This window comes from Oncorhynchus mykiss, chromosome 6 (genome assembly GCF_057628025.1).
Source record: "Oncorhynchus mykiss isolate SJ-2025 chromosome 6, ASM5762802v1, whole genome shotgun sequence".
NCBI lineage: Eukaryota > Metazoa > Chordata > Actinopteri > Salmoniformes > Salmonidae > Oncorhynchus > Oncorhynchus mykiss.
Genome location: NC_143027.1, coordinates 67,698,815 through 67,723,303, shown reverse-complemented (window position 1 = coordinate 67,723,303; position 24,489 = coordinate 67,698,815). Strand labels below are relative to the sequence as shown.

The 24,489-nt window shown below is 44.1% G+C and overlaps 3 protein-coding genes across 8 annotated transcripts in view; 2 read left to right on the top strand and 1 right to left on the bottom strand.

Moving 5' to 3' along the window:
* Positions 1-17,549, top strand: part of LOC110526411 (E3 ubiquitin-protein ligase arkadia-C) — a 44,737-nt gene extending 27,188 nt beyond the window's left edge. Inside the window, exons 4-15 of one of the 4 annotated variants that reach the window (XM_036980799.2) lie at positions 4,928-5,085; positions 9,792-9,986; positions 10,119-10,471; positions 11,796-12,045; positions 12,823-13,183; positions 13,335-13,460; positions 13,654-13,771; positions 14,233-14,313; positions 14,511-14,606; positions 14,915-15,007; positions 15,496-15,599; positions 16,008-17,549. In XM_036980799.2, coding sequence (XP_036836694.2) covers positions 4,928-5,085; positions 9,792-9,986; positions 10,119-10,471; positions 11,796-12,045; positions 12,823-13,183; positions 13,335-13,460; positions 13,654-13,771; positions 14,233-14,313; positions 14,511-14,606; positions 14,915-15,007; positions 15,496-15,599; positions 16,008-16,128 — 2,056 coding nt within the window. In that variant the 3' untranslated portion in view covers positions 16,129-17,549. Of the gene's footprint in view, positions 1-4,927; positions 5,086-9,791; positions 9,987-10,118; positions 10,472-11,792; positions 12,046-12,822; positions 13,184-13,334; positions 13,461-13,653; positions 13,772-14,232; positions 14,314-14,510; positions 14,607-14,914; positions 15,008-15,495; positions 15,600-16,007 lie in introns of all 4 variants that reach the window. The other 3 variants (XM_036980796.2, XM_036980802.2, XM_036980800.2) reach the window with 3 other exon arrangements.
* A 1,923-nt stretch (positions 17,550-19,472) lies between these two features.
* LOC110526410 (unconventional myosin-Ie) overlaps positions 19,473-24,489 on the bottom strand; it is a 55,264-nt gene continuing 50,247 nt past the window's right edge. For both annotated transcript variants that reach the window (XM_090238668.1, XM_090238669.1), the window contains one exon: positions 19,473-24,432. In XM_090238668.1, the coding sequence (XP_090094794.1) occupies positions 24,356-24,432 (77 nt within the window). In that variant the 3' untranslated portion in view covers positions 19,473-24,355. The remainder of the gene's footprint in view (positions 24,433-24,489) is intronic.
* LOC100136691 (cyclin B2) lies at positions 19,912-22,414 on the top strand. 2 transcript variants are annotated; one of them, XM_021604937.3, is made up of 8 exons: positions 19,912-20,051; positions 20,423-20,539; positions 20,644-20,895; positions 20,985-21,143; positions 21,214-21,450; positions 21,634-21,774; positions 21,911-22,021; positions 22,144-22,414. In XM_021604937.3, exons 1-8 carry the CDS (start codon positions 20,025-20,027, stop codon positions 22,258-22,260), a joined length of 1,161 nt encoding a protein of 386 aa, XP_021460612.1. In that variant the 5' UTR covers positions 19,912-20,024; the 3' UTR covers positions 22,261-22,414.

Here is a 24,489-nt window from a genome sequence, read left to right as displayed (position 1 = left end):
AGGATGAGAGGAGCCCCCTCCACACTCTACAAACAACCCTAAAATAGGCAACTCCATATCTGACCAGTTAGAGTCCTATGATATTATCCCATATTGACCTACAGTATCTATCATATAATACATATACTGTCTGCAAGGAACGTGATCATGTTGTTTTCAAGGGTGGGTTTTTAGATGTAGGATATTTGTTCTGTATGTAGGGCAGTGCAATGAAGTGTTGAGTAGTGTCTGGCTGTTCCCAGAATGGGACCCTCTGTGTGAAACCTAAGGTCAGTTGGTGGCGCTCTCTCTCTCATGCTCTGACCGTCGACGTGACTCATCTCCAGGCTCCCAGCTCTCTGTGTGTGTGCTGTGAGTGGAATGCAGGGAGTTGGGGAAAGCCGGGGGGTTTTCTAGGCAGGGGGAGGGGGTTAATAGCATCAAGTCTTAAAATCTCAGGAAAATGAATGACCTGGGTCCAAGGTCAGGTGTGTGTGTGTGTGTGTGTGCGCGAAGAGGAACAAGAAGAGTAATAACATACTGTTGTTTAGTAGCGTGGATGAGCGGTTAAAGAACAGGTTTAGAGACCAGTTCAGGCTGCTGTGGAGTGGAATAGCAGGGGGCCAGACAGAGTCTCTCTATAGCTCTGCATGGTGCATAGCATACCCAGAGAAGAGCTGCACTGGGGAGCAGGCCACATGCCTCTGGTTGTTTTTAGCAGTGAAGCCAAGCCCCTCTTCCAGAGGCAAGCTCATCTGACCACTCTCTCTGGGCTCACCTTCTCAGTGAGCCCATTCTGCAGGTCTGGAACCCCAATGGAGAATTTAACCCACTTGGCTTGACTGACTGGAGCTTTAGTGGCCCTGTTAATTTCTCCCATGTTCCCTCTGTCCCACAGACACGTGATTAGCTTGCCCGTGATTGATTGTTCCCTAACAGTGCTCCTCTGTAGATTTAGTCTGGTTGTGCACTGTGACTTATTTTAAACGGCGTTATCCAGGAGTTGATGAGGCTAAATGTGCCTGGCCTTTTCAGAAACATTCATGTGGGGGGCGATCAGTAAGGGAGGGAGAAGAGATCAGTAAGGGGGAGGCGGGAAGAGAAGAGATCAGTAAGGGGGGGAGAGAAGAGATCAGTAAGGGGGGGAAAGAGATTAGTAAGGGGGGGCAAGATAAGAGATCAGTAAGGGGGAGGCGGGAAGAGAAGAGATCAGTAAGGGGGGGAGAGAAGAGATCAGTAAGGGTGGGAAAGAGATTAGTAAGGGGGGGCAAGATAAGAGATCAGTAAGGGGGAGGGAATGGAAGAGCTCAGTAAGGGGGGGAAGAGAAGAGCTCAGTAAGGGGGGGGAGAAGAGCTCAGTAAGGGGGGGAGAAGAGCTCAGTAAGGGGGGGAGAAGAGCTCAGTAAGGGGGGGAGAAGAGATCTGTAAGAGGGGGAGAGAAGAGATCAGTAAGGGGGAGGGGAAGAGATCAGTAAGGGGGAGGGGAAGAGATCAGTAAGGGGAGAGAAGAGAAGAGCTCAGTAAGGGGGGGAGAAGAGATCTGTAAGGGGGGGAAGAGAAAAGGTCTGTAAGGGGGAGGGGAAGAGATCAATAAGGGGGGCAAGAGAAGAGATCAGTAAGGGGGAGGGGAAGAGATCAGTAAAGGGGGGGAAGACATCAGTAAGGGGGAGGAGAGATCAGTAAGGGGGAGGGGAAGAGATCAGTAAGGGCCCTCTAAGAAATAGAAGGCTGTCTTTTTCTGAGAACTTGTAAGTATTTGGAGTGTGATACAGATGGGTTTACATAAGCATTGCTCTCTCTCCCCCTCTCTCCATCCCCCTCCTCTCTCTGGCGCGCCCTCACTTGCTCTATCACTCTTCCTCCCTCCCTCCACTCTTTTGCTGTATCGCTCCCTCTCTCTCTCTCCCTGTAGATATCCCTCACTCCCTTCGCTCTCTATCTATCTCTCTCCCTTGATCTCTGTCCCTCCCATGGCTCTCTCTCTCCCTCTATCTTCCTTCTCTCCCTCTCTTCATGCTAGGTTGACGATATTCTCCCTAGGTATTTCCGGGAAGTGAATGAACAGAGTGTAGCTAGTTGTGTGTGTGTGTGTGTGTATTTTTATCTCCCCATCTCTGCCTGCACCTCCCAGAGATGCCCTGGCTTGCAGGAGAATGCAGAGTAGGGCTGTTTCTGAAGGGGGAGGTGTAGCAAGGAGTACTGGGTGTAGAGGTCAAAGGGCACCAGGATGAGTAATGCAGACATCCCGATTCTCGAGCTGCAACACACATACATGTACAGAGTTTGTGTCAACGGACATGGATATGAATACATCATTATTGGACGTAGCTACCCTGTGTCTGCCCCGCCTCCTGTTTGTTGTGATGCTGAGTTTGCCAACTGTCAGCTGTACGTAAACACGTGGACAAATCCCTTTTCGACTCTGTGTGTTGTGGAAAGGTTAACACTAATTGTTTCAAGCTAACGTTAGCGAACATAAGATGGACATTCAGTGTGCTCTAAAGTGCCAGCAGTTCATTTGCTAGTGAAAGAAATGCAAATACGAAAAATAACTGGTTGCATTTGTGCGAGTGTAATATACATTTAATTCTGCGTCCCGTTAGTTGTATTTTCCACGTAACATTACGAGGATCACGCAACCTGATACACTGTAACTATGATCCACGTCACCAAAAGTATAATCAGAAATGACAAGCATTCCTCTACTATAGAGACTTAGGGGCATGTGCTAAGAAAAATGTTAGAGATAATTATCTCCATTCTACACTACATGAAATGAAATAAACATACAGACAATCTGTGCTAATTCCACAAAACATATATTTATTTGATATGTTCAGTTCTTATCAGTATGAATCTTTTAGGTTTTGTAGATAACTTTTCAGAGGACTGAACCAGGTGTGAGCCATAATGTTTGTCTAAGCACATGAATCTCCAATTTGCCACGCGCGTGACAGGGTTGGCAATGACGGTTTTCCGCTGAAAGATCTTTACAGAGCAGAGAGGCCAATGGTTGGGATAGAGGGTGTGAGTCTGCATGCGTGCCATATTCAGTATTAGTGGAGGCTTTGGATTTCGGTGCAGAACATGCAGCTTGCACTTCTGTCTTGCCCCCCCCCCCGTACCATAGCCCAGTTTATAAACAGTCCATAGATCCCATCCTAGCAGTTAGCCCCACATTACCCCACTGTCGAGCCCTCTCTAAGCCCTCAGGCATTTGGCAGAGTGCGCGTGGAGATGGCAAAATCGTGGTCCTGCCAAGCCCCCAGTTCCCACAGTGTTCATGTTTACTGTGTTCTGTTTTCCCCTCACCTCCACCCCTCAGAGACCATGGTGGTAAACAGGTATTTACAAAATAATCCCAGGTCTATGTTGTGGGTAATTAGGTGCTTGTCCCTGGTGGGCTAGCCTGTTCCCTGGGCCCCGAGGTGGGCTAGCCTGCTCCCTGGGCCCCGAGGTGGGAGAAAGGAGGAGCAGGTGCCAATTACAGTGCAATCAAGCCACACCTCCTGTACTATCGCTCTGTGTGTACCACCTTCACTGCTCTGTGTGTGTGTGTGTGTGTGTGTGTGTGTGTGTGTGTGTGTGTGTGTGAACTGCCCCGCCCCATGGGACAGGCCATGGAGGCTTTTCTTCCTTATTTCTGCATTGCCAACATCAGAAGTGGCACTAATAGGTTTTTCTTGCCTTCCTTAGAATGGCATTTCCTCTGCTGAGTGGTGTGAGTGGGGACACTCACGCCTGCTTATTAGAAGGACTTCTTAGGCCTACATGGCCGTGTGTGTATGGCCTTGCTATTGTTGTACACACACACACACACACACACTGGAATAGCAGCAGCCCACCATGCTTGTCTGTAATCTTATTGTTTTAATGATGCAACCTGTGGTTTAGAGGTTCCAGCAGCAGCCATTTGTTGAGAGGAGCAAGGGCCTCTCTGCTCTTGGCTCTCCCCTTCCCTCAGCCTGATCTTGGCCCTCAGGCCTGGTTCACTGCTCTCTCTCTCTCTTCCCCAGCCTCATGTCTCCATGACAGGCTGCTTTACGGCAGGCACTCTATCCCCTAGGCTCCCCCCTCTCATCCTGCTTTACAGCACACTGACACTCTCTAGACTCCCACATCACACGAGAGAGAGGAAGGCAGGAAGAACGAGAGAGGACGACTGCGAAAGGGAGAGAGGAAAGAGAGCGCAGTCAATGATGCACAATGGTTGTGACTTGAGCAAATATGCGTGGTTGATGAGGCTAAATGAGGTAGAGGTGTTTCTGTGGGTTGAATTGTGTTTTCCACAAGGTTGTTTTGGAGTTTAGTGGGTGTGGTGGATGAAACCATGTGTGTGTGATACAAACATGATCTTTCTGTGTGGTTCTCAAAGGTTTGCACAGCTGTGTGTGTGTCTCATGCGCACGGCTGTGTGTAGACTGTCTGTATGAATTAGCTGCGGCGCTTGCGCTCATGTCAGCTGGCTCTTATTTACATTCCAGCCAGGTGTTCCGTTAAATTGAGCTGATTTGGACTCAACACACAGAAAAAGCACTGTGGACAGTCCCCTGTCTCCAAATGACAACGCTTCAACTTTCCCTTTTACTACATGATAAATGACATCATAAAATGAACTGTTGTTCATATATTTATTTAAAGGACGATCAGGCTGGGAAAGCAAGAGATTTGCTTCAGGAGGGAAATCGGGCTGAGTTGTCTGGATTTTCTCACTTCTCCATGAAGTCCTATGGACTGGGTCTCGTCCACTGACCACTGGTCTCCAGTGAGAGGGCTGTGTGGTCAGCAATATATCATAGAATTGTTACAATACCGTAGCCCAGGGTCCAGATGACCTGGCATTATCAGCGTGGTCCCAGTCAGTCTGAACTGAAGCCTTGTTTAATCTGGTTGTTTACCCCCCTCTCCTCTCCTTCCTCGCTAACTGGCTGTGTGTTTGTGTCCACAGGCCTCGCTCGGTGGGGGGCCATGGCAGGATGTACTGGGGCCCCAGCTGCTCCCAGAACCGGCCCCAGGAGCCCCGCGGCCGCCACCGCCTCTCTACCGTCATCCAGCCTCTGCGCCAGAGCGCCGGGGAGGTGGTGGACCTCACAGTGGATGAGGATGGTGAGCATGAGGACGTGCCGACCCGCAATACCACTCTGAGATGAACTATATGATGCAACAGTCACATAGAGGTCCTAGACTTAGACTCAGGCCTCTGTTTTTCCACTGTCTTTTCTTTCAAAGCTAGGCTCATTCGTCTTTCAACACAAAGGCGAGTTTACAGTAGTCCTCTGAGGCATTTGTCCTCTTAAGAAGAACAGTCATTTTTATATGAACAACATACAAAGGGTTGCAAATACACTCTCTCTCTCTGTGTCTGTGTCACTCTCTCTCTCTGTGTCTGTGTCTCACTCTCTCTCTCTGTGTCTGTGTCGCACTCTCTCTCTCTGTGTCTGTGTCGCACTCTCTCTCTCTGTGTCTGTGTCTGTGTCTCACTCTCTCTCTCTGTGTCTGTGTCTCACTCTCTCTCTCTGTGTCTGTGTCTCACTCTCTCTCTCTGTGTCTGTGTCTCACTCTCTCTCTGTGTCTGTGTCTCACTCTCTCTCTCTGTGTCTGTGTCTCACTCTCTCTCTCTGTGTCTGTGTCTCACTCTCTCTCTCTGTGTCTGTGTCTCACTCTCTCTCTGTGTCTGTGTCTCACTCTCTCTCTCTGTGTCTGTGTCTCACTCTCTCTCTCTGTGTCTGTGTCTCACTCTCTCTCTCTGTGTCTGTGTCTCACTCTCTCTCTCTGTGTCTGTGTCTGTGTCTCACTCTCTCTCTCTGTGTCTGTGTCTCACTCTCTCTCTCTGTGTCTGTGTCTCACTCTCTCTCTGTGTCTGTGTCTCACTCTCTCTCTCTGTGTCTGTGTCTCACTCTCTCTCTCTGTGTCTGTGTCTCACTCTCTCTCTCTGTGTCTGTGTCTCACTCTCTCTCTGTGTCTGTGTCTCACTCTCTCTCTCTGTGTCTGTGTCTCACTCTCTCTCTCTGTGTCTGTGTCTCACTCTCTCTCTCTGTGTCTGTGTCTCACTCTCTCTCTCTGTGTCTGTGTCTCACTCTCTCTCTCTGTGTCTGTGTCTCACTCTCTCTCTCTGTGTCTGTGTCTCACTCTCTCTCTCTGTGTCTGTGTCTCACTCTCTCTCTCTGTGTCTGTGTCTCACTCTCTCTCTCTGTGTCTGTGTCTCACTCTCTCTCTCTGTGTCTGTGTCTCACTCTCTCTCTCTGTGTCTGTGTCTCACTCTCTCTCTCTGTGTCTGTGTCTCACTCTCTCTCTCTGTGTCTGTGTCTCACTCTCTCTCTCTGTGTCTGTGTCTCACTCTCTCTCTCTGTGTCTGTGTCTCACTCTCTCTCTCTGTGTCTGTGTCTCACTCTCTCTCTCTGTGTCTGTGTCTCACTCTCTCTCTCTGTGTCTGTGTCTCACTCTCTCTCTCTGTGTCTGTCTCACTCTCTCTCTCTGTGTCTGTGTCTCACTCTCTCTCTCTGTGTCTGTCTCACTCTCTCTCTCTGTGTCTGTGTCTCACTCTCTCTCTCTGTGTCTGTGTCTCACTCTCTCTCTCTGTGTCTGTGTCTCACTCTCTCTCTCTGTGTCTGTGTCTCACTCTCTCTCTCTGTGTCTGTGTCTCACTCTCTCTCTCTGTGTCTGTGTCGCACTCTCTCTCTCTGTGTCTGTGTCGCACTCTCTCTCTCTGTGTCTGTCTCACTCTCTCTCTCTGTGTCTGTGTCGCACTCTCTCTCTCTGTGTCTGTGTCTCTCTCTCTCTCTCTCTCTGTGTCTGTGTCTCACTCTCTCACACACACATACAGAAAAGCAAGTTTACTCTTGAGGCAGAAAAAAAATAGATCTGGTGATTATGTGTGTAAAAATAATTTACATTGAGGAACAGCTTTTTCATAGATGCTGCATACGATAGCCGGACTGTCGCACAGCATATGAATGTGGATTTTGATGAGTCTAATGCTTTCTTACATGATCCAGCTCAACACTGTAGGGAGTTGGGAAATATTACATGTCAAATGAAATACTCTCATTCACACTCTATTGTTTAATAGGATTAGCTAGCTTCTTCCACACATCTCTCCAAACCTGGGAGTGAGTGGCTGTCGCTAACTTGAATAAGAATTGTCCTGTCATCACAATTCAATTTGAAATGTTCCCGTAAGCGAGCACTGTTTTAATAATGATTCATCTGTATCTTTTCATCAAATGGAGGGATATTAATAGCGACTGTGCCCCTGAGAGCGTCTGCTCTTTCATTGGTTGGCTTTTACATATCAACCCATTGCACTTCTGATGCATGTCGTTTCATACTGTCAATCCTATCATAAAATGTCACAGTGATGCCAGCCACTGGAGCAGTAGCCAGAAGCATGCTCTTCATTGTTAATGTGGATGCATTAGGCACAAGGAATGAAATGCACCTGGTGGTGTTAAAGCTTTTGTGGGTAAAGAGTTTCACTCTGGATTTAGGGGATATACAGCCGACTCCTGATGAGTATAGCCTACATTGAATTACAAAGTCCATTGAAGAGCTGTGTATTTAATCATCTCCAATTTATATATGTACATTATTCTCACCAGATGTATAGGCCCTACTCCAGTTCAGTTCATACATTCATGACAGCCCCAAGCCATTGCATACACACCTTTTAAAAATGGGTTCTTTGTTTCAGTTTCCCTGTCTAGTTGTTCATTTGTTTTTATTTATTTAAATGAAAAACACATTATATATTCTATTTATTATAATTTGAATATATCAGGTGTGGACTGACTGTTTTTGTAATGGCTTTACCATTCCAACATCCTGCATATCTCTGGCTAATGGCTATGTTTTCCCAGACCAGTTTGCCCTCTAACCTGAGGCATTAGCAAACCAGACCAAAGCATTAGTGTGACTTAAAAGTCCAATTTGGTGCATTCTCTTTATGGTCTCGCACCGTGTGACTGATAACAGAATAACAGAGCAGTGTGAGATATGAGCGCATTTGCATTTCTTTGGAGGAGAAATTAATTTGTGACTATGAAAAGCAGATGGAGCTCACACTGTGGAATGCTAATGAGGTATCTTCTTCTCCCTGGCTGCCAAGGCACTGCAGCCAGTCTACACACCAGGGTTTCCGTTAGCCGGTAATAGCCAGCTTTTGGGCGATTTAAAAAATAAAATAAAAAATAGAAAAGCAGATCAAATTGCTGTGTGTGTATAGTAGGCTTACAGAGTGTACAAAACATTAGGAACACCTTAATATTCAGTTGAACCCCATTTTACCCCCAGAACAGCCTCAATTCGTCGGGGCATGGACTCTAGAAGGTGTCGAAAGCGTTCCACAGTGATGCTGGCCCATGTTTACTCCAATGCTTCCCACAGTTGTCAAATTGGCCCCTGATGTCTTTTGGGTGGTGGACCGTTCTTGATGCACACGGGAAACTGCTGATCGTGAAGAATCCATCATCAGCGTTGCGGTTCTTGACACAAACCGGTGCTCCTGCTACTATACTCCGTTCAAAGGCACTTAAATATTTTGTCTTGCCCATTCACCCTCTGAATGGCACACATGTCTTAAGGCTTAAACATCCTTCTTTAACCTGTCTCCTCCCCTTTATCTACACTGATTTGAAGTGGATTTGACAAGTGACATCATAGTTTTCACCTGGATTCACCTGGCCAGTCTGTCATGGAAAGAGCATGTTTTTGTTCACGCTGTGTATATTCGTTGTGTAGGGATATCTTATTTATCACACCGCCTACAGCATACAGATACAGAGCCTTTGAGTGTAAAATCTGTCAGAGCGCGAGAGCTGCTGCTATAGCATCTCTAACAGTAAATGCTTAGGCAACAGAAGGCAGACTTCATCAGCGCGTCACACACCTCTTTGCAATTAGCTGGAGGCAGTATGCACTTTGAAAACATACTTAGTTGTTTTAATACATATGAGGCATCTCTTACCTTGCTTCAAAGTAGCCGAGCCAAAATCAGACCATATCCGTGGTGGCAATTCATTTATATCAACTTTCCTTCATTGTCCAGTATTCCAAGGCACAATCCTGGTCATATTAGCAAGTTGTTGCATATTACATCTCCCCTCTTTCTAAATGTCTGCAATCACGTGTGAAGGGCCCTTTTGATAAGTGTTTTCCCGCTAATTGGGTTATTGAACGAACATTCCCGTGTAGCTTTCTGCATTGTGCGCATATAATAGTTGATCAACAGTTTAAGCTGAACGTTCTGGTCTGTTGCATCAGACTCATTGTTTTTTAACGTTTGTTTTATGTAGCCTAGACATTACTGGTTGTAATGAATTTGGAATCTATCGTCCCACAACTAACCCAGAGTGTTTGGAACAGGCCATTTCTTTCTCGACAAGCTGACCAATAGAATAGGTCAACTGTTCTACTGTGGAGGATAGTAGATTGACAGACTAGTGATTTTGCTGTTCGTTGGCTGAGGAAAAGTAGATGTGGACAGTTATTCTAACTTCTTTAAAGTGCACATCAGAATTTGGTAAGAAGGACGGCACATCATTGCTTCCTTGACTTGCGTGTTCTGTTAGTGATTTCTGTCATTCTGAGCACTGTGGGTGGACGCTCTAATAGGTTATGCACCCAATGCATATGGGTCTGGTAAATTTCTCACATGTCCGGTAAATTAAAATGCTGCCGGTCAAATGTCCGGCGCCACATTTTCCTAATGGAAACCCTGCCACACACACACACACACACACACACAGATGGATGTGTGCTACGTAATGAATTCCCACCTATTAAATCTGTTTACCTGTCTCTTTTCCCCATCTCAGATCTCTCTGTTGTGCCATCCACCTCTGACAGCATTCACCCTCAGACTGTCAGCTCTTCCTCTTCATCCTCCTCTCATCATACCTCTACCTCAGAGCCCCACGATGCCCTAGGCCCCTCCACCAGCTGCCCTGGTCAAGGCCCAGCCCCAGACAGCACGCTGGCACAGGGGCCAAGGGGTGCTGCAGGCACGGAGGGTAAGACAAGACCATACACTCTCCAGAAAGCCATGATGTCAACCTTGTGTGCCTTTCTAAGTTTAGTCATCTTCCCTGTGGGTCATCTATGAATAATGAGTGAAGCTTAAAGGTGTTTTCCATCTCTATCAGATGAGAGCAGAAGAGGATCGTCTGGTGTGGCAGGAGAGATTGGGGGCACGGCCATGCCCAGGTTACCCTCCTGCTGCCCGCAGCACTCCCCCTGCGGAGGGCCCTCCCCTGGTCACATGACCCTGGGCCATTCCAGCTGCCTGCAGGCCCAGCCCCCCCAGCAGCCGGGCTCCCAGCAGCACAGCCACGCCCACCACTTCCACCACCACCATCACCATGTGCCTCAGCACCCACCTCCAACCACTCTGCCCTTTCCTGAGCCCAGCTGCCCCCTAGAGAGGCCCACTGCCCTGCCTGCACCATGCAGAGGGGGAGGGGTCAGCAGCAGCAGCTCCACCCAATACCACGACCAGGTAGGCCTGAGCATCAACACCCTGTTGTTTGTTTCGTTGTAGCATTGGAGGTTTGGCTGTTACTTCTGCTTCCTTTTTTTGATTTCCCCAACTTTAATATATCGACCAGAGAATGTATGCATTTCTTATAGCAGTAACATTTTATAAATATATTCCATATTAAAATGAGATTTTTTTTTAAAGTCATGAAAGTATTTGATCATATTTTCTTTCTTGCCCAAAATCTATAAAAGTAGGCTAAATGAATAGAATCTGAGGAGATAGAAGACTGCCCTTTCCTCCCACAATAGCTGGAGATAAATTCGGAATCATTTATTGTTTTAGTAAACCATGCAAGCCATGTTCTCCCTGGCAGATGTCACCATCGCATTCAAATGTATCTTTGGCTTTGTGTGTCTAAACAAACGGCTCCATCAATATCTGCCAATGAATCAGATTCAAGGTGATTAAAGAAGGAAAAAACAGAATAGGAACTGAAACAGACAAATAACTGATATCTTAACAAAAACATTGCAAAGGAACTAGCTGGCAGCCTCCCTTGAAGCCAGATTCACCGCTGAATCATTTAAATTCTGCTAATTGTTAGGAGCTGCTGGATTGTATTATTTACCATCAAAGTGGAGCAGTGTGTGGTTAAAGTGTAATGAGTTGGGTTGGGGTTGAGAGGGCTGTGTCTACAGGTCAGGTTAGGGGCTCCCTCCATAGACCTCCGTCTCTCTGTCTTGATACTCTCTGATTCCTACATAATTCATGCAGGGCTGGGGCAAGTATTCAAAACTGGGCCGTCAGGTCTCTACCATGAAAAGGAGGAAGTAGTTTCATGGGTGAGGCAAAATGCTGTGCCCTTTGATGGGCTTGGCCTACATGTAGGTACCGCCCTCAGCTACAGCTCAGAGAAAGGAGACATACTGCCTGCATAAGGTGAATAAGTCATGTTTTATGCATCAGTCTAAATATGATTATTTATTTGAATAATTCAACGAGGGAGGGCTGCTACTATGATTTGAAACTCAATCACCTAGATTGCATTTTCTCAGCCGGTTTACTGCAGTCTAAACTGTGAAGCCCATTGTCTTGTACTTGTATCTTGTGCTTTGTGGTGGCTGGACCATGAAGCCCTGTGGTTTTAGTTTAGTGTTCTACTGGTCAGTTATATGTTCTGTCACTACAGAGATCAGAGTCAGACAATAGCACCATAACATCATAGTCTGGTTCTACTCTCTCCATACCTCCCCTCCCTGTATCTCTCACCCCTATACTTTCCTTTTCATTTCCCTCCTCTCCTCGCCAACCCTCCTGTCTCTGTCTCTCCCCTCCCAAGCAGACTCTACCGGTGGACCTGAGCAACAGTGGCTTGCGGAGCAGCGGGGCCGGTAGTTTCCATGGCACCTCAGCCTTTGACCCGTGCTGTCCAGGCTCCACGTCTCGGCCCGCTGCCTACAACTCCCAGAATGCAACGGGGCCAGGGCCCAGCCAGCCCAGCGCAGTGGTGGACTCCTTCAGCTCAGCCATGGTGGCCCAGCCTCAGCCACAGCCACAGCTATCTACCTGCAGGCACTTCATGCACCCCTCCTGTGAGTAGAGCTACATCTGTACCAAAAGGGAGATGGCCTTTTATTTTGGTGGGTGAAGTTATTTTGGGGTTAGATTTGTGTGGTTTCTATTGTTTAAGTGTTGATTTGATAGGAAAATGAAATGCTGCAGTAGTAACTATAGTGTGTTATTCCCATGCAGAACCTGCATACTACTGTACTAAACATGTGAGCCTTTAGGATATATACAGTAACTATTACCACCAGACCTTGAAAGATTATGCCGACAACAGCACTCTTGAAACCCAGTGCTAATAGTAATTAAGAGAAACACCTGATGTTTAATGTGCTAAATGCTGCGGGTGTGCTACCAAACAGGCCCTGTTAATTGCTGATTCTCCTCAGAATAGCTCTGTTTGGAATGAGGAGTGTGGCGGTGCTCCCTGGTGGGGCCATATTTAGAGGGATAATTGGAACTGTTGGCGCACCTGTCTAGTGCCTACACTCAGTCACGTCAGACAGTCATTCCTGCTCCAGCCCCCTTCTCTCTGCAGTAGGGAGCGAGACAGACAGACAGACAGAGAGAGAGGCTGGGTCTGTCCAGGGTCTCAGGTGGGAAACCTGCTCAGCACAGGGAGCAGCCAGCCAGGCAGCATGAGGGGAGTCATAACTGATGATGATGATGATGATGATGATGATGATGATGATGATGATCAGGTGTCATCATTAGGAAGGGGACTTAAAGGCGATCTGGTAAGGTGTTACTAACTACTTATCAACTTTCTCCCACCATTCTCGCTCTGTCTCTCTGACACCCAGACGCCCCCCTGGCACGCTCCCTGCACCACCAGCCCTCTAACACCTGCCCCCATTCCCATGGTAACCCTCCTCCCCCTCCTCAGCCCACTCCACAGGGTGACTACGTCATCCCCCACCCCGTCCATCCCTTCCACACGCCCCTGCCTTCCCACCCCCCTGGCCACGCCGTGCCCCCGCCCCCCCCTGCCCCTCTGCCTGCCCACCACCTCACAGGCTCCAGTGCCCCCCAACACCTGCCCGCGGAGCACCAGGCCCTGCAGCACCACATGCCTGCACTGGGGACCTCTGTGCAGAGGCTGCACCAGCACGAGATGCTGCAGAGGATGGAGGTTCAGAGACGCAGGATGATGCAACACCCCACGTGAGTGTAGCCTCTGGCCTCGGTCCAACCTGTCTGATGGAAGCAACACAACTGCAAGCACAGACAGTAGCATCCAATTGTCTGATTACAGGGACAATATTATGGTATTTTCCCTCTTGTGTTTCTGATAAACCTCTCTCTCTGTCTCCAGACGAGCACATGAGCGCCCCCCTCCACACCCCCACAGAATGCACCCCAACTACGGCCATGGCCACCACATCCACGTGCCCCAGACCATGTCGTCCCACCCACGCCAACCTGAGCAGAGGACTGCGTGGTCAGTACCATTTAGAGCAGTTGAGGGCCAATGCCTTGCGTGTAGGGCCAAGAGTTTTATTTTTACCGACGTATATGTGGCCTGCTGTGCACTAAGGATATAGTCAGTCACTCATCTTCACTGTTGAAATGGCACCTGTGACATCAATGCCTGAGTTGGTGATGACTGTTGTTGGTCTGGTTCTCTTCTGTAGGGAGCTGGGTATCGAGGCTGGAGTGACCGTGGCGCCATATCCTTCAGGACACCTGCACCCTCACCTGCCCCACTACCACCCTCCCCCAAGACTGCACCACTTCCCCATCCCCTTCATGGTGAGTGCACGACTGGCACCCTCACTCTAAGCACACGTGCCTACGTTAGAATACATGAGAAGTATGGCTTAGATGAATGATGCTAGCCCTCTCTTTATAACATCTGTTATTTCAAGGATGGTTTGTTGGGCCACATGAATAATGCGTTGGCAATTATGGCATTTCTCATGCATATTCAACATAACCAGTTGCCTGAAATCAATGGATGCCCCTTTGAAAATATGTTGAAAGTTAATGCACAATGTCCGAAAATATGAAATTGTGAGACCTCTGCGGTTATCAAAAATGCAATTTTTGGCAATGCTAGCTGGAATTTATACCCATGTCGAGCAGTGTCAGCAGACTTAATTGATAATGCTATATCGCTATATGTGCTTCATGAACTGTAGCCCACAGAAACAAATGACTGTACTCCACTGAAGTGAACATATTTCCATGGAATTGTTTTGCCTCCCTCACAGCACACTGGCATGTCTGAAGTAACCTACCCGCACATTCGCTACATCTCATCCAGAATGACTGGATTTGGACGAACTTATGAGGTGACACTTGATTAGTAAAGAGCTAGTAACTAGTGCCTGGAGTTTTTCCTGCTCAGGTCAGGTGGTGAGGAAACACTCCTGGCCCTGGTAATTAGTTATGAAGGAGCTAAGAGCGTGTTATGGCTGTGGATAATGAGCTGTGTGGAACTGAGTTGGCACAGTCTCATGTTGGGTTGTTTTCCTGCCCTTTTCCTCAGGATCTGCTGCATTTAGAGGAGAGATTGGGGACTGTGAACCGAGGGGCCTCTCAGGGAACCATAGAGAGGTGCACTTACCCACACAAGTACAAAAAGGTGAGAGCACTCCTATAAAAGTGTGTGTGTGTGTTTCAGAACATATCCTATGTAATGTAGTTTGATGTGATGTATTTTGTGCATGTCTGCACAAGATTTTATTCTGGGACAGAGTGCACACTCGGTGGTTATTTTGTGCTCCTTTCAAAATATGAATGTATTGTTATCGTTAAATCAGATGCTGTAGAAACTAGAAAGTGTCCCTTTCAGCCAATGTTTCAGCCTTAGAAAACATTGTAGGGAAAGATTCCATCTAGTTTTCCAAATGTATTTAAATAAGTAACCTAATAACCTGCTGCCCAATACAGAAGGTGTTGGAGACTGAGCGAGACATTGACGAACAGTTAACCCCTGAAGCATGGGCAACTATTGGGAAAAATATGCACGCAACCTCAGACTCGGTGAGAAAAAAATGAACAAATTCAATTTGGAAACATGTCTCTGCTCATTTATAGTTGTTAATGGTAGTAGTGTTGGGGGCAAGGGGATTCGGCAGTAGAAACATTTTATAGATTTTGGGGAATATTTATTTAAATATATTTTTTAAAATCCATATTACCTTGATCATAGGGATGACATGTTTTGTAGCCAGGACAAAATGACCATTCTCTCTGTCCTCATAGGGATATGTGTTCACCCTCATAATGCTTGTACTGTATACAGTAAGCCCTCTATCAGTCATAAAGGATAGTTTATTCGCAAGTTGGGTCTGTACCTGTAATGTTTACAGCCTGTGAACCCTGAATACATTTATCGTGTGTGACGGTAACCCTCATAAAATGGTCTCAGCCTTCCCTGTTTAATACGTCTTTATAATGTGAATAAGAGTTGTCTTTGTTTGAACTTTGTTTTTGCTGCTGTGTATCTATAATGGTGTTTTCATTAACAGAGAAAGCTGCATGGTAAGCAAGAAGAAGATGAGGGGGCGGACGAAGACACAGAGGAGAAATGCACCATCTGTCTGTCAATACTGGAGGAAGGGGAGGACGTCAGGTACAGTTATACTGTAGCTTGTGTTTTAATGCGGGGCTGTTTTTGTGTGAGAACGACCACTCCTTTCCCACATTTTCTCTTGATATGCCGTGGAGATTTTCTCAACACCCAAATATAGTAATCAGCAGAAAAGCCAATCCTTTGAGTGTCTGAAAATGACTGGTCTCAGAGGACATTTCTGGAGCTCAACATACAGTATGTGCTCATGTGATCAAGTGAGTTTCTGCCCTCTGTTGGTGTAATGTAAGAACTGTAATGTGTGAATGTTAAGTTTCTATCTTTCAACAAACCAAATTAAACTAATTGTGTTCATTGTTATTTAATTCCTTATTCATTCCATTGTCATTTCATTCATTATGAAGATGAAATTCAAAGTCTATGTCTAACAATATATTCTCTCTTCCACAGACGCCTACCTTGTATGCATCTCTTCCATCAACTGTGTGTGGACCAATGGCTCCTCACCAATAAGAAGTGCCCCATCTGCAGAGTGGACATCGAGGCGCAGTTGTCTGCCGTTGAGAGTTGATGCTGTTTTTCTAACAACTCTTTGTTGGAATTTTCTTTTATTGTTGTTTATTGTTTGAATTTTTCTTCAGTACTGCAGTCAACCAAAGAGGGCATGAATTACCTGCGCAGATCCACTATGAGAAAATAAAAACATCAGGCTAAAGAAGCATTGAGCCTAGAGTGCCAGCTATCTATCACACAGTACAATACAGCTCGAATTGACATCTCCATTAAGGATTTAAAATGTTATTGTATTTATAAAGCTTTTATGTAGCTTTTGATTGTTTCCTCGTGTCATATTTTTTTTTTTTTTTTTGCATGGCTCCTCGCAATGCATTTCTTTGCACATATATTGTGGGCTTCTCACGGCCTAACAACTTGCAGGTGAGGATAGCTGCTCTAGTAAAGGAGCATTTCTATATACCTAATGCCTTGCTTTACTGGAGTAGAATGTCAACCTCCATTTAAAAACATTGCAGGACTCATTTTACCAATCATTGTATTGATTAGTTTATGTTTAGACAATGTGGTTTGCTAGTGGAAGACGTTTCTAAGAAGGTCAATCAAGACATTCCTTAATTAGGAAAATATCATGTTAAACTGATCAGCTGCTGTATTTGTGTTCACCCAGTATTTCTAGAGTGGGAATAAACTCAAACTTCACCTCACCTCCCAGAAAATGCACATGCGTGTCTTACACCTCCCCTGCACCACCTTGATTTGACTTAACACCATTCACAAGTCATCTAATGTATTTTAGAGAAAAAGAAAATGAATGTCACATCTGTTCTTGACTGTTCTTTTTCAATGGAATGATTGTTGAGGTCTGCTGAGGATACAGTCTCTGTGTTCTGTTTGGATTTCTCCCTCAGACAGGCCCCAGATGGAAAACTGGGTTCTATAAGGGGATCTCAGGCCCACAGATGCAACCAGTTTCACATGAGCCTGCAACCTGGGGATATCTGTTGTTTGGAACTGGGAATGGCATTGGTTTATCCTTGCTTTTTGTTTATCCCCGTTTCTTTTTTCAGAGGGAAATACACAGCGCTCAGCTCAGAATAATAAATAAGTAGCTGATTATTCTTACAACCCAGATCATTGTTCTTACCCACACTCCCTCTCTCTCTCTCTCTGTAGCTGTGCAGCAGCAATCTCTTTGCTGCCATTGAAAAGATAACACTAATATTATTCTCGACTTGCTAACTTGCATATACTTGCACAAGAGAGAACAGACAGGAGTGTTGTGAAGAGAGTGCGCTGAGGCCATGTATTTCCATTCTGATTGCTGAGTTTTGGAGAAAAAATAATACTTTTGAATGGAGTGTTGGAATGCAGTACTTATGGCAGGTATCCATGCATTCATAGACTTAATGGCACCAGGATGATATTCCATGGGATTTATATTAGTTTTAAAATAATATTAATAAAGTTAGAACTCTTTCCTGTGTCTGTTTATTTGTGTCTTACCATTCACCTATGCATGTTGGTCCATATTTCACAACTGCACGTTGAGGGATCTACTATCAACAAAAAATATTGGTAACATTTGGTATTCACACCCCTTGACTTTTTCCAAATGTTGTGTTCCAGCTTGATTACATTTTGATTTTTTTGTCAGTAGCCTATACTCAATGCCCCATAATGTTAATAAAGTGGAATTCATTTTTAATTTTTACTAATTAAAAATGAAAAGCTGAAATGTCATGAGTCAATAAGTATTCAACCTTTTTGTTATGACAAGCCTCAAGCGCACTTTCACTCCTGAACTCAAGTCACAAATTGCATGGACTCCGTGTGCAATAATAGGGTTTAATGTGATTTTTGAATGACTACCTCATCTCTGTACCCCACACATACAATTATCTGTAAGGTCCCTCATTTAAGCAGTGAATTTCAAACACAAATTCAACCACAAAAAGCAGGGAGGTTTTCCAATGCCTCGCTAAGAAGGGCACCTATTGGTAGATTAAAAAAATAAGAAAGACCAGACATTGAATATCACATTGAGCATGGTGAAGATATTAATTCCACTTTGGATGGTGTATCAATACACCTAGTCACTACAGAGATACAGGCGTCCTACCTAACTTAGTTCCAGGAGAGTAAGGAAACCGCTCATGGATTTCACCATGAGACCTATGGTGACTAAAAAAGTTACAGGGTTTAATGGCTGTGATAGGAGAAAACTGAGGATGGATCAAGAATGTAGTTACTCCACAATACTAACCTAATTGACCGAGTGAAAAGGAAGACTGTACAGAATAAAAAATATTCCAATACAACACATTACTGAGTACCACTCCACATTTTCAAGCATAGTGGTGGCTGAGTTATGTTATGGGTATGCTTGTAATCGTTAAGGAATGGGTAGATTTTCAGGATAAAAAAATAATTGGAATGAAGCTAAGCACGGGCAATATCCTACAGGAAAGCCTCGTTCAGTCTGCTTTCCACCAGACACTGGGAGATTAATTCACCTTTCAGCAGGACAATAACCTTAAACACAGTTGCTTACAAAGAAGACGGTACATGTTCCTGATTGGCCAAGTTACAGATTTGACTTAATTCTGCTTGAAAATCTATGGCAAGATTTGAAAATGGTTTTCTATCGTTGATCAACAATCAATTTGACAAAGCTTGAAGAATTTATTTAAAAAATATGGGCAAATATTGTACAATCCAGTTGTGCAAAGCTCTTAGATACGTACCTAGAAGGACTCCGTAATTGCTGCCTTAAAGGCTGCCAAAGGTGATTGTAACATGTATTGACAGGGTGTGAATACTAATGTAAATTAGATGTTTATGTATTTAATTTACAAAAAACAAGCAAAAAATATATAAAAACATGTTTTCTCTAGATGATAGGGTGAGAAAAAAATTATCTATTTAATCCATTTGGAATTCAGGCTGTAACACAACAAAATGTGGAGTAAGTCAAGGGGTATGAATGCTTTTTGAAGGCACTGTATATGTGATATAGCAGTACTAAAAATGCCTATTCAGCTCCTGCGTATAAACTGTTTATAATCTGTAGTCCTTATGGTGAATCATCAAGTAAAGATTAACTGACGTATCCATCCATGTAACCAATAAGCCTGCAGCAAGTATAAAAAAAACTTTTATGCATTCTATGTAGATTTTATGAATATTCCCCTTACTTATTACTACTCATCAATCAGTGAAGACCAAGTGTAGTGTTTAGCCAAGAGTAGCCAATATTAGCATTTTGGTCAATTCATAAAATATATGTTATTTTGGCCAAGTGGATATATCAGCAATATATAAATGTATGAAGATTTTACACTATTGTGGAGAGATGTACTGCTTGGATTCTTTACCAACGATAGAAATAAGTTTAAACAATTTTATGTAATTCATTTAATTATTATTTTGGCCAAATGTCATATTCACAAATATTCATTTACAAACAAAACACCACATTTTCTTACCTTACAAAAAGTAATTGTACTATATTTTAAGACAATTAAATACTCTACTAACAAAAAAGCTGTTAGAATTATGTGTATGTATGTCCCTTAAGGTCCTTGTGTAATGTGATATTGTACCCCCTAGCCCAATTGTCCTTTGTATCTTATTTATGTATACTTGTGTTCCCCCATGTACTTTCTGTATTGATTTGTTTTTTAAAAAAAAGAAAAGAAATTAGATCCGTTCTGATTGTATGACGTCATTCGTGATTCATCTTTGGCAACCAATGAAAGAGGTGCATTCTATGAAGCGGTATCCAATTAGAATCAACAGAGTGGTATTTGAATGACTGTGGAATTGTTCGTTGAGACTTGTTTACTTGGGCCTTGTGTCAGTGGAGATAGCGAGCAAACAACAGAACTAAAAGCGGAGTTTTGCCCATTATAGCTGGCTATCTAACTGCCTTGTTTTTAACAAAGCGTAAAGATGTCGTCATTGGAAGTTCGTGCTGCGGTGAGTTTTTACAATATGGACTAGCTAATGTGTTTTTGTGTGCATGTTACTTACAGCTAACGTTACTTGCGCTTGTTAAAGTAATACGGCTTCGTAGTTGTCTGCTTTCAGCTTGCTATTTTTACTTTAGCTAGCCAATTTATCTAGTAGGTAAGCAACTAAAATGCCAAAATGTAGTTATTTAACCTGCCTGAACATCTAGCTAGGTAAGTTACCTAGTGTAATGTGGCATGGTTAAATTGAACGTTTTTGTCAATAACTGACGAAATTAGTCGGCAGTTTCTTTGTTAGCTAGCAAGCGATGCATAACTTTTATTAGTTATATTTTGTGTTCATATGGTTGGTTTGACGGGTAATTTTGTCTTAAACAGTTAAGGAACGCAGACAACCCAGCACTAATGGGAAAAGCAAACGTAGCTGGAGCAAGAAGGGCTGTGCTTGGAGAGCTGTCCAACTTTCCCAATGCCAGCAAAGCGGTGCCGTCCAAGGTATGTTGTCTTGCACGGCATTATTTGGTCCATTGTCTGTCTGATTTCACTTGCTACTCGCCCAGATCGTTCTCAAATATGCCTCTCTAAACTCTCTACAGAAGACTGTTGCTGCTAAGGCTTCAACCAAACAATCTATGAACCAAAAAGACCAGCCAGCAGCTGTTCGGACTAAACGTTCCCCAGTTCCTCAGCCTGAAGAGTCTGCTAACGTGTCCATGAAAGAAGAGGAATTGTGTCAGGCGTTCTCAGTAGCTCTACTTGCTGTAGAAGACATTGATGAAGGGGATTCAGACATGCCACAACTGTGCTCTGAATATATAAAGGATATCTATGGATATTTGCAGTGCCTTGAGGTAACTTGTGCTTTCTCTCTAGGATAACATGGTGCTGACTCGTTAAATATTTTGTACTGGTTTATCTTGATGTCTTCCTTTCTCAACAGACCCAGCAGTCTGTCCGGCCCAAGTACATGAATGGCTATGAGATCAATGGACGAATGCGCGCTCTCCTGATTGACTGGCTGATTCAGGTGCATTCCAGGTTCCAGCTACTGCAGGAGACTCTGTATTTGACTGTGGCCATCCTGGATCGCTTTCTTCAGGTAAGCCTCATTTATAAAAATACATAAATGGTATATCCCTGTTTACTTTTTATAACCCCCTCTTATCAAGGTGCAAACTATCGGCCGCAAGAATCTCCAGCTGGTTGGCGTGACTGCCATGTTGTTGGCATCCAAGTATGAAGAGATGTATTCCCCGGAGATTGGCGATTTCGTTTACATCACAGACAATGCGTTCACCAAGGCCCATATTCGGGAGATGGAACAGCTGATTCTGCAGAGTCTGAACTTCGAGCTTGGACGGCCTCTACCCCTACACTTCCTCAGGAGAGCCTCCAAGGCTGGCAATGTAGGTTGTTCAATGACATGCATGTTTTCATAGTTTTCATTACTGGTGTAGTTATTAAAATTTCCTATTGACATGAATTGCAATTAATTGTTAGAGGTGGAAAAGCAATCAACAACTGACGGGTTACCAGAAGGTTACAGTATTACTTGCATGCAGTGGCTTAATCAGTGGTTGTCTTTTCAGGCTGATGTTGAGAAGCACACACTAGCCAAATACCTCATGGAACTGACCCTCCTTGACTATGACATGGTGCACTACCATCCTTCTGAGATTGCTGCTGCAGCCTTGTGCCTCTCCCAGCTGCTGCTTGATGAGCTCAACTGGGTAAGCTGCTGTCTCCTGGAAATTACTGGGATGTTTATGGAATGTGTCCACTCAAATTATCATAGGTTACATTCAAACAGATTTGGTGCTAGCAACAGGTATGGTCAATTTACTATTGGTTATGCTTCTTGTGCAGACTCCAACGCAGGAGCATTACTCTACCTATAATGAGAACCACCTCAAGCCAATCATGCAGCACATTGCCAAAAATGTTGTCTCTGTCAATGAAGGGCGAACAAAGCTTCAGGTAAGTTGTCTGATAGCTTGACTTTGCTCTAGTGATTTTAATCTTACACCATTAGATATGGGTAATATGATACATGCCAGATCTTGGAAAGAACCTGAACCATTGATTAACTTGTGTTCCAGGCTGTCAAGAACAAGTATGCAAGCAGCAGGCTAATGAGGATCAGCCTCATCCCTCAGCTGAAGTCTGCTGTTGTAAATGACATGGCTGCTGCTCTGCTCCCAGAACATAAACCCTGATGTGATTAGACTGATTCTTAATCTGCTGCACTTTATTTTTTAACTTGTTTTTTGTCTTTAAGAATCTATCGTGAGATGGCCTTTTTAGACTGCTGCTTTTAAGTACATGTAAATATTTAAATTTGTACAAATAAACATTTTGAACCATCTTAAATATGGTCTAGATGTATTTTGGGTGTATGCTTTGAAACATAGCTGTATTAATTATTTGTTAAGTTTTAGTCGATGGTAAAGTCAATAAAAGCCACGGCCTAGTTTAAAATTTTATGCTTAATGGAGTATCGAAGAGTGGAACATCACCTGTAGTCAAAGTACTAACACTCCAAATGTGAACAGGAGTATAATGCATTTTATACACAACTAATAGTTGTGCTACAGTAACATTATGGGCCAGCCATTTCATTAAGACATGTAACTTTACCTCGAAATGAAGTACAGTATAATAATGGTCAAGTTTATTGGCATGTACTGCGTGTTGACTTTTCTGTAGGGTTTTACAGCCCTGTGTTCCTGAACAAACGGCATGTAGTCTCGCCAGTGCTTATTGACCAACTGGTTAAGTTGGCAAAGCTACAAACACCTAGGCCCAAGCTATGGGTAATTAGTAAGGAAAGTAGTATTTCCTGTCCAGCTAGGGCAGGATGGGAAAGAGGCCGGGTTGAGTGTGTATGCAAAAATCACTAACGTCTTTAATTACATGAAATGCAGAGTAACTACATTAGTACATGCTTTAAGTAATTTGCCATAATGCACAAATGTATTTTCCACCATACAGGACGCCAATCACCTATGCCTGTTTTAGGGCTCTATTCAATCCATAGTGCTGAAGATCTGCTGCAGCTCTTAGACGACATTCACGGTCAACGCTTCATGACGGCTCAATTGGAAATTAACACAGCTCTTCCACGCTACTTCGGTGATATGGCTTGAATCCAGCCCTTGAGTGATTTCATAAATGGAGAACGCGAAAGCTGTGGAAAACATGAGCAATGGAAATCATCCTTCACTTTCACCTGAAAGAACAAACTCCATAGTCTGACCCATACTGTGCACTAAAATCTACATAAAAAGCACAATTTAACAGTTGACTTAATTCCTAAATGTGAAGATATACATACAGTATACCTACAATTTTATAACAGGCATTTTAGATCCATGTAAACAAATTATCCTCCAGTAACTAGGCCCATCTCTAGTTTGGCAGCCTTTCAAAATATCCAATTATTAGCTGTGGCAGGAGTGACCAGTCTGTCCAAGTTAATACCTGTAGCTACTGATAAAGTGCTTATAAACCAGACAATACACTCAGTACTGTGTGGCCCAAGAGTTCTAGGGATATCACTTGCATTTTGGAAATAAGAGCAGGGGATTCCTGAAGACTTACCTATTGAAGGTTACACTGCATTTCCTTTTCCCACAAGTGATTGCATCTGTTTAGCTGACCATTAACAATTGGCATTGTTTTGAGCACTTGGTTATCAAACCCATTTGATCATTGTTTTTATGGTGAAATGCATTGCCGAAGTTTATAAAATCACAGTGCAATGAACTATTAATGTCCATTTGATGTAAATGTCTTGTCAACATTTTTTTATAGCCAATACATCTAAATTCAGCTTAGCAGCACAAATCCCCTTAACAATTATCTGAAACAGACAGTGGCTTCTTGGAAACAACCCAGAATTCATGTTAAAACCCTTTCATTTCCAAAATGAGAAATAAGAAATTTAGTTACAACCTGCTTCCACATATCATGCATCCAAAATATCACATAACCATAGCAAAGTGAAAAAGGGAGGGAGAATGTAGAAAGCTATATAAATACAATAAATATTTGTTCAGTGCTCACAGGGATTGTGTAGCGATTTGCCCTCCGATTCTCATAAAAATAGAACTTCATTGCAAGCCTGACTCTCGTCTGTCCAGAACAACAGGAAGTTACATCCAGAAGAAGGCTACAATGCAGGAGTGGTGAAAAAAGTCAGTTTCTCTCTTCTCTCACAAAATCTCTGTTTTGTAGCTCTATCTACTCCAGTCAGTAGAGGTGTGTACTTCTCTTCTGGTGATTGACAGTCAGCTGTTATTCATGCAGCTCCTAGATCTTGCTGACGTAGTTGTTGGGGAACAGGCCTTGCTTTGCCCGTAGCCTCCCCGTCCACCAGCCAGAAGCATCTGATCAAGAAGGAAGACTTAGCTTACAATGGGACCAAAGTGTTACATTTTTAAGTG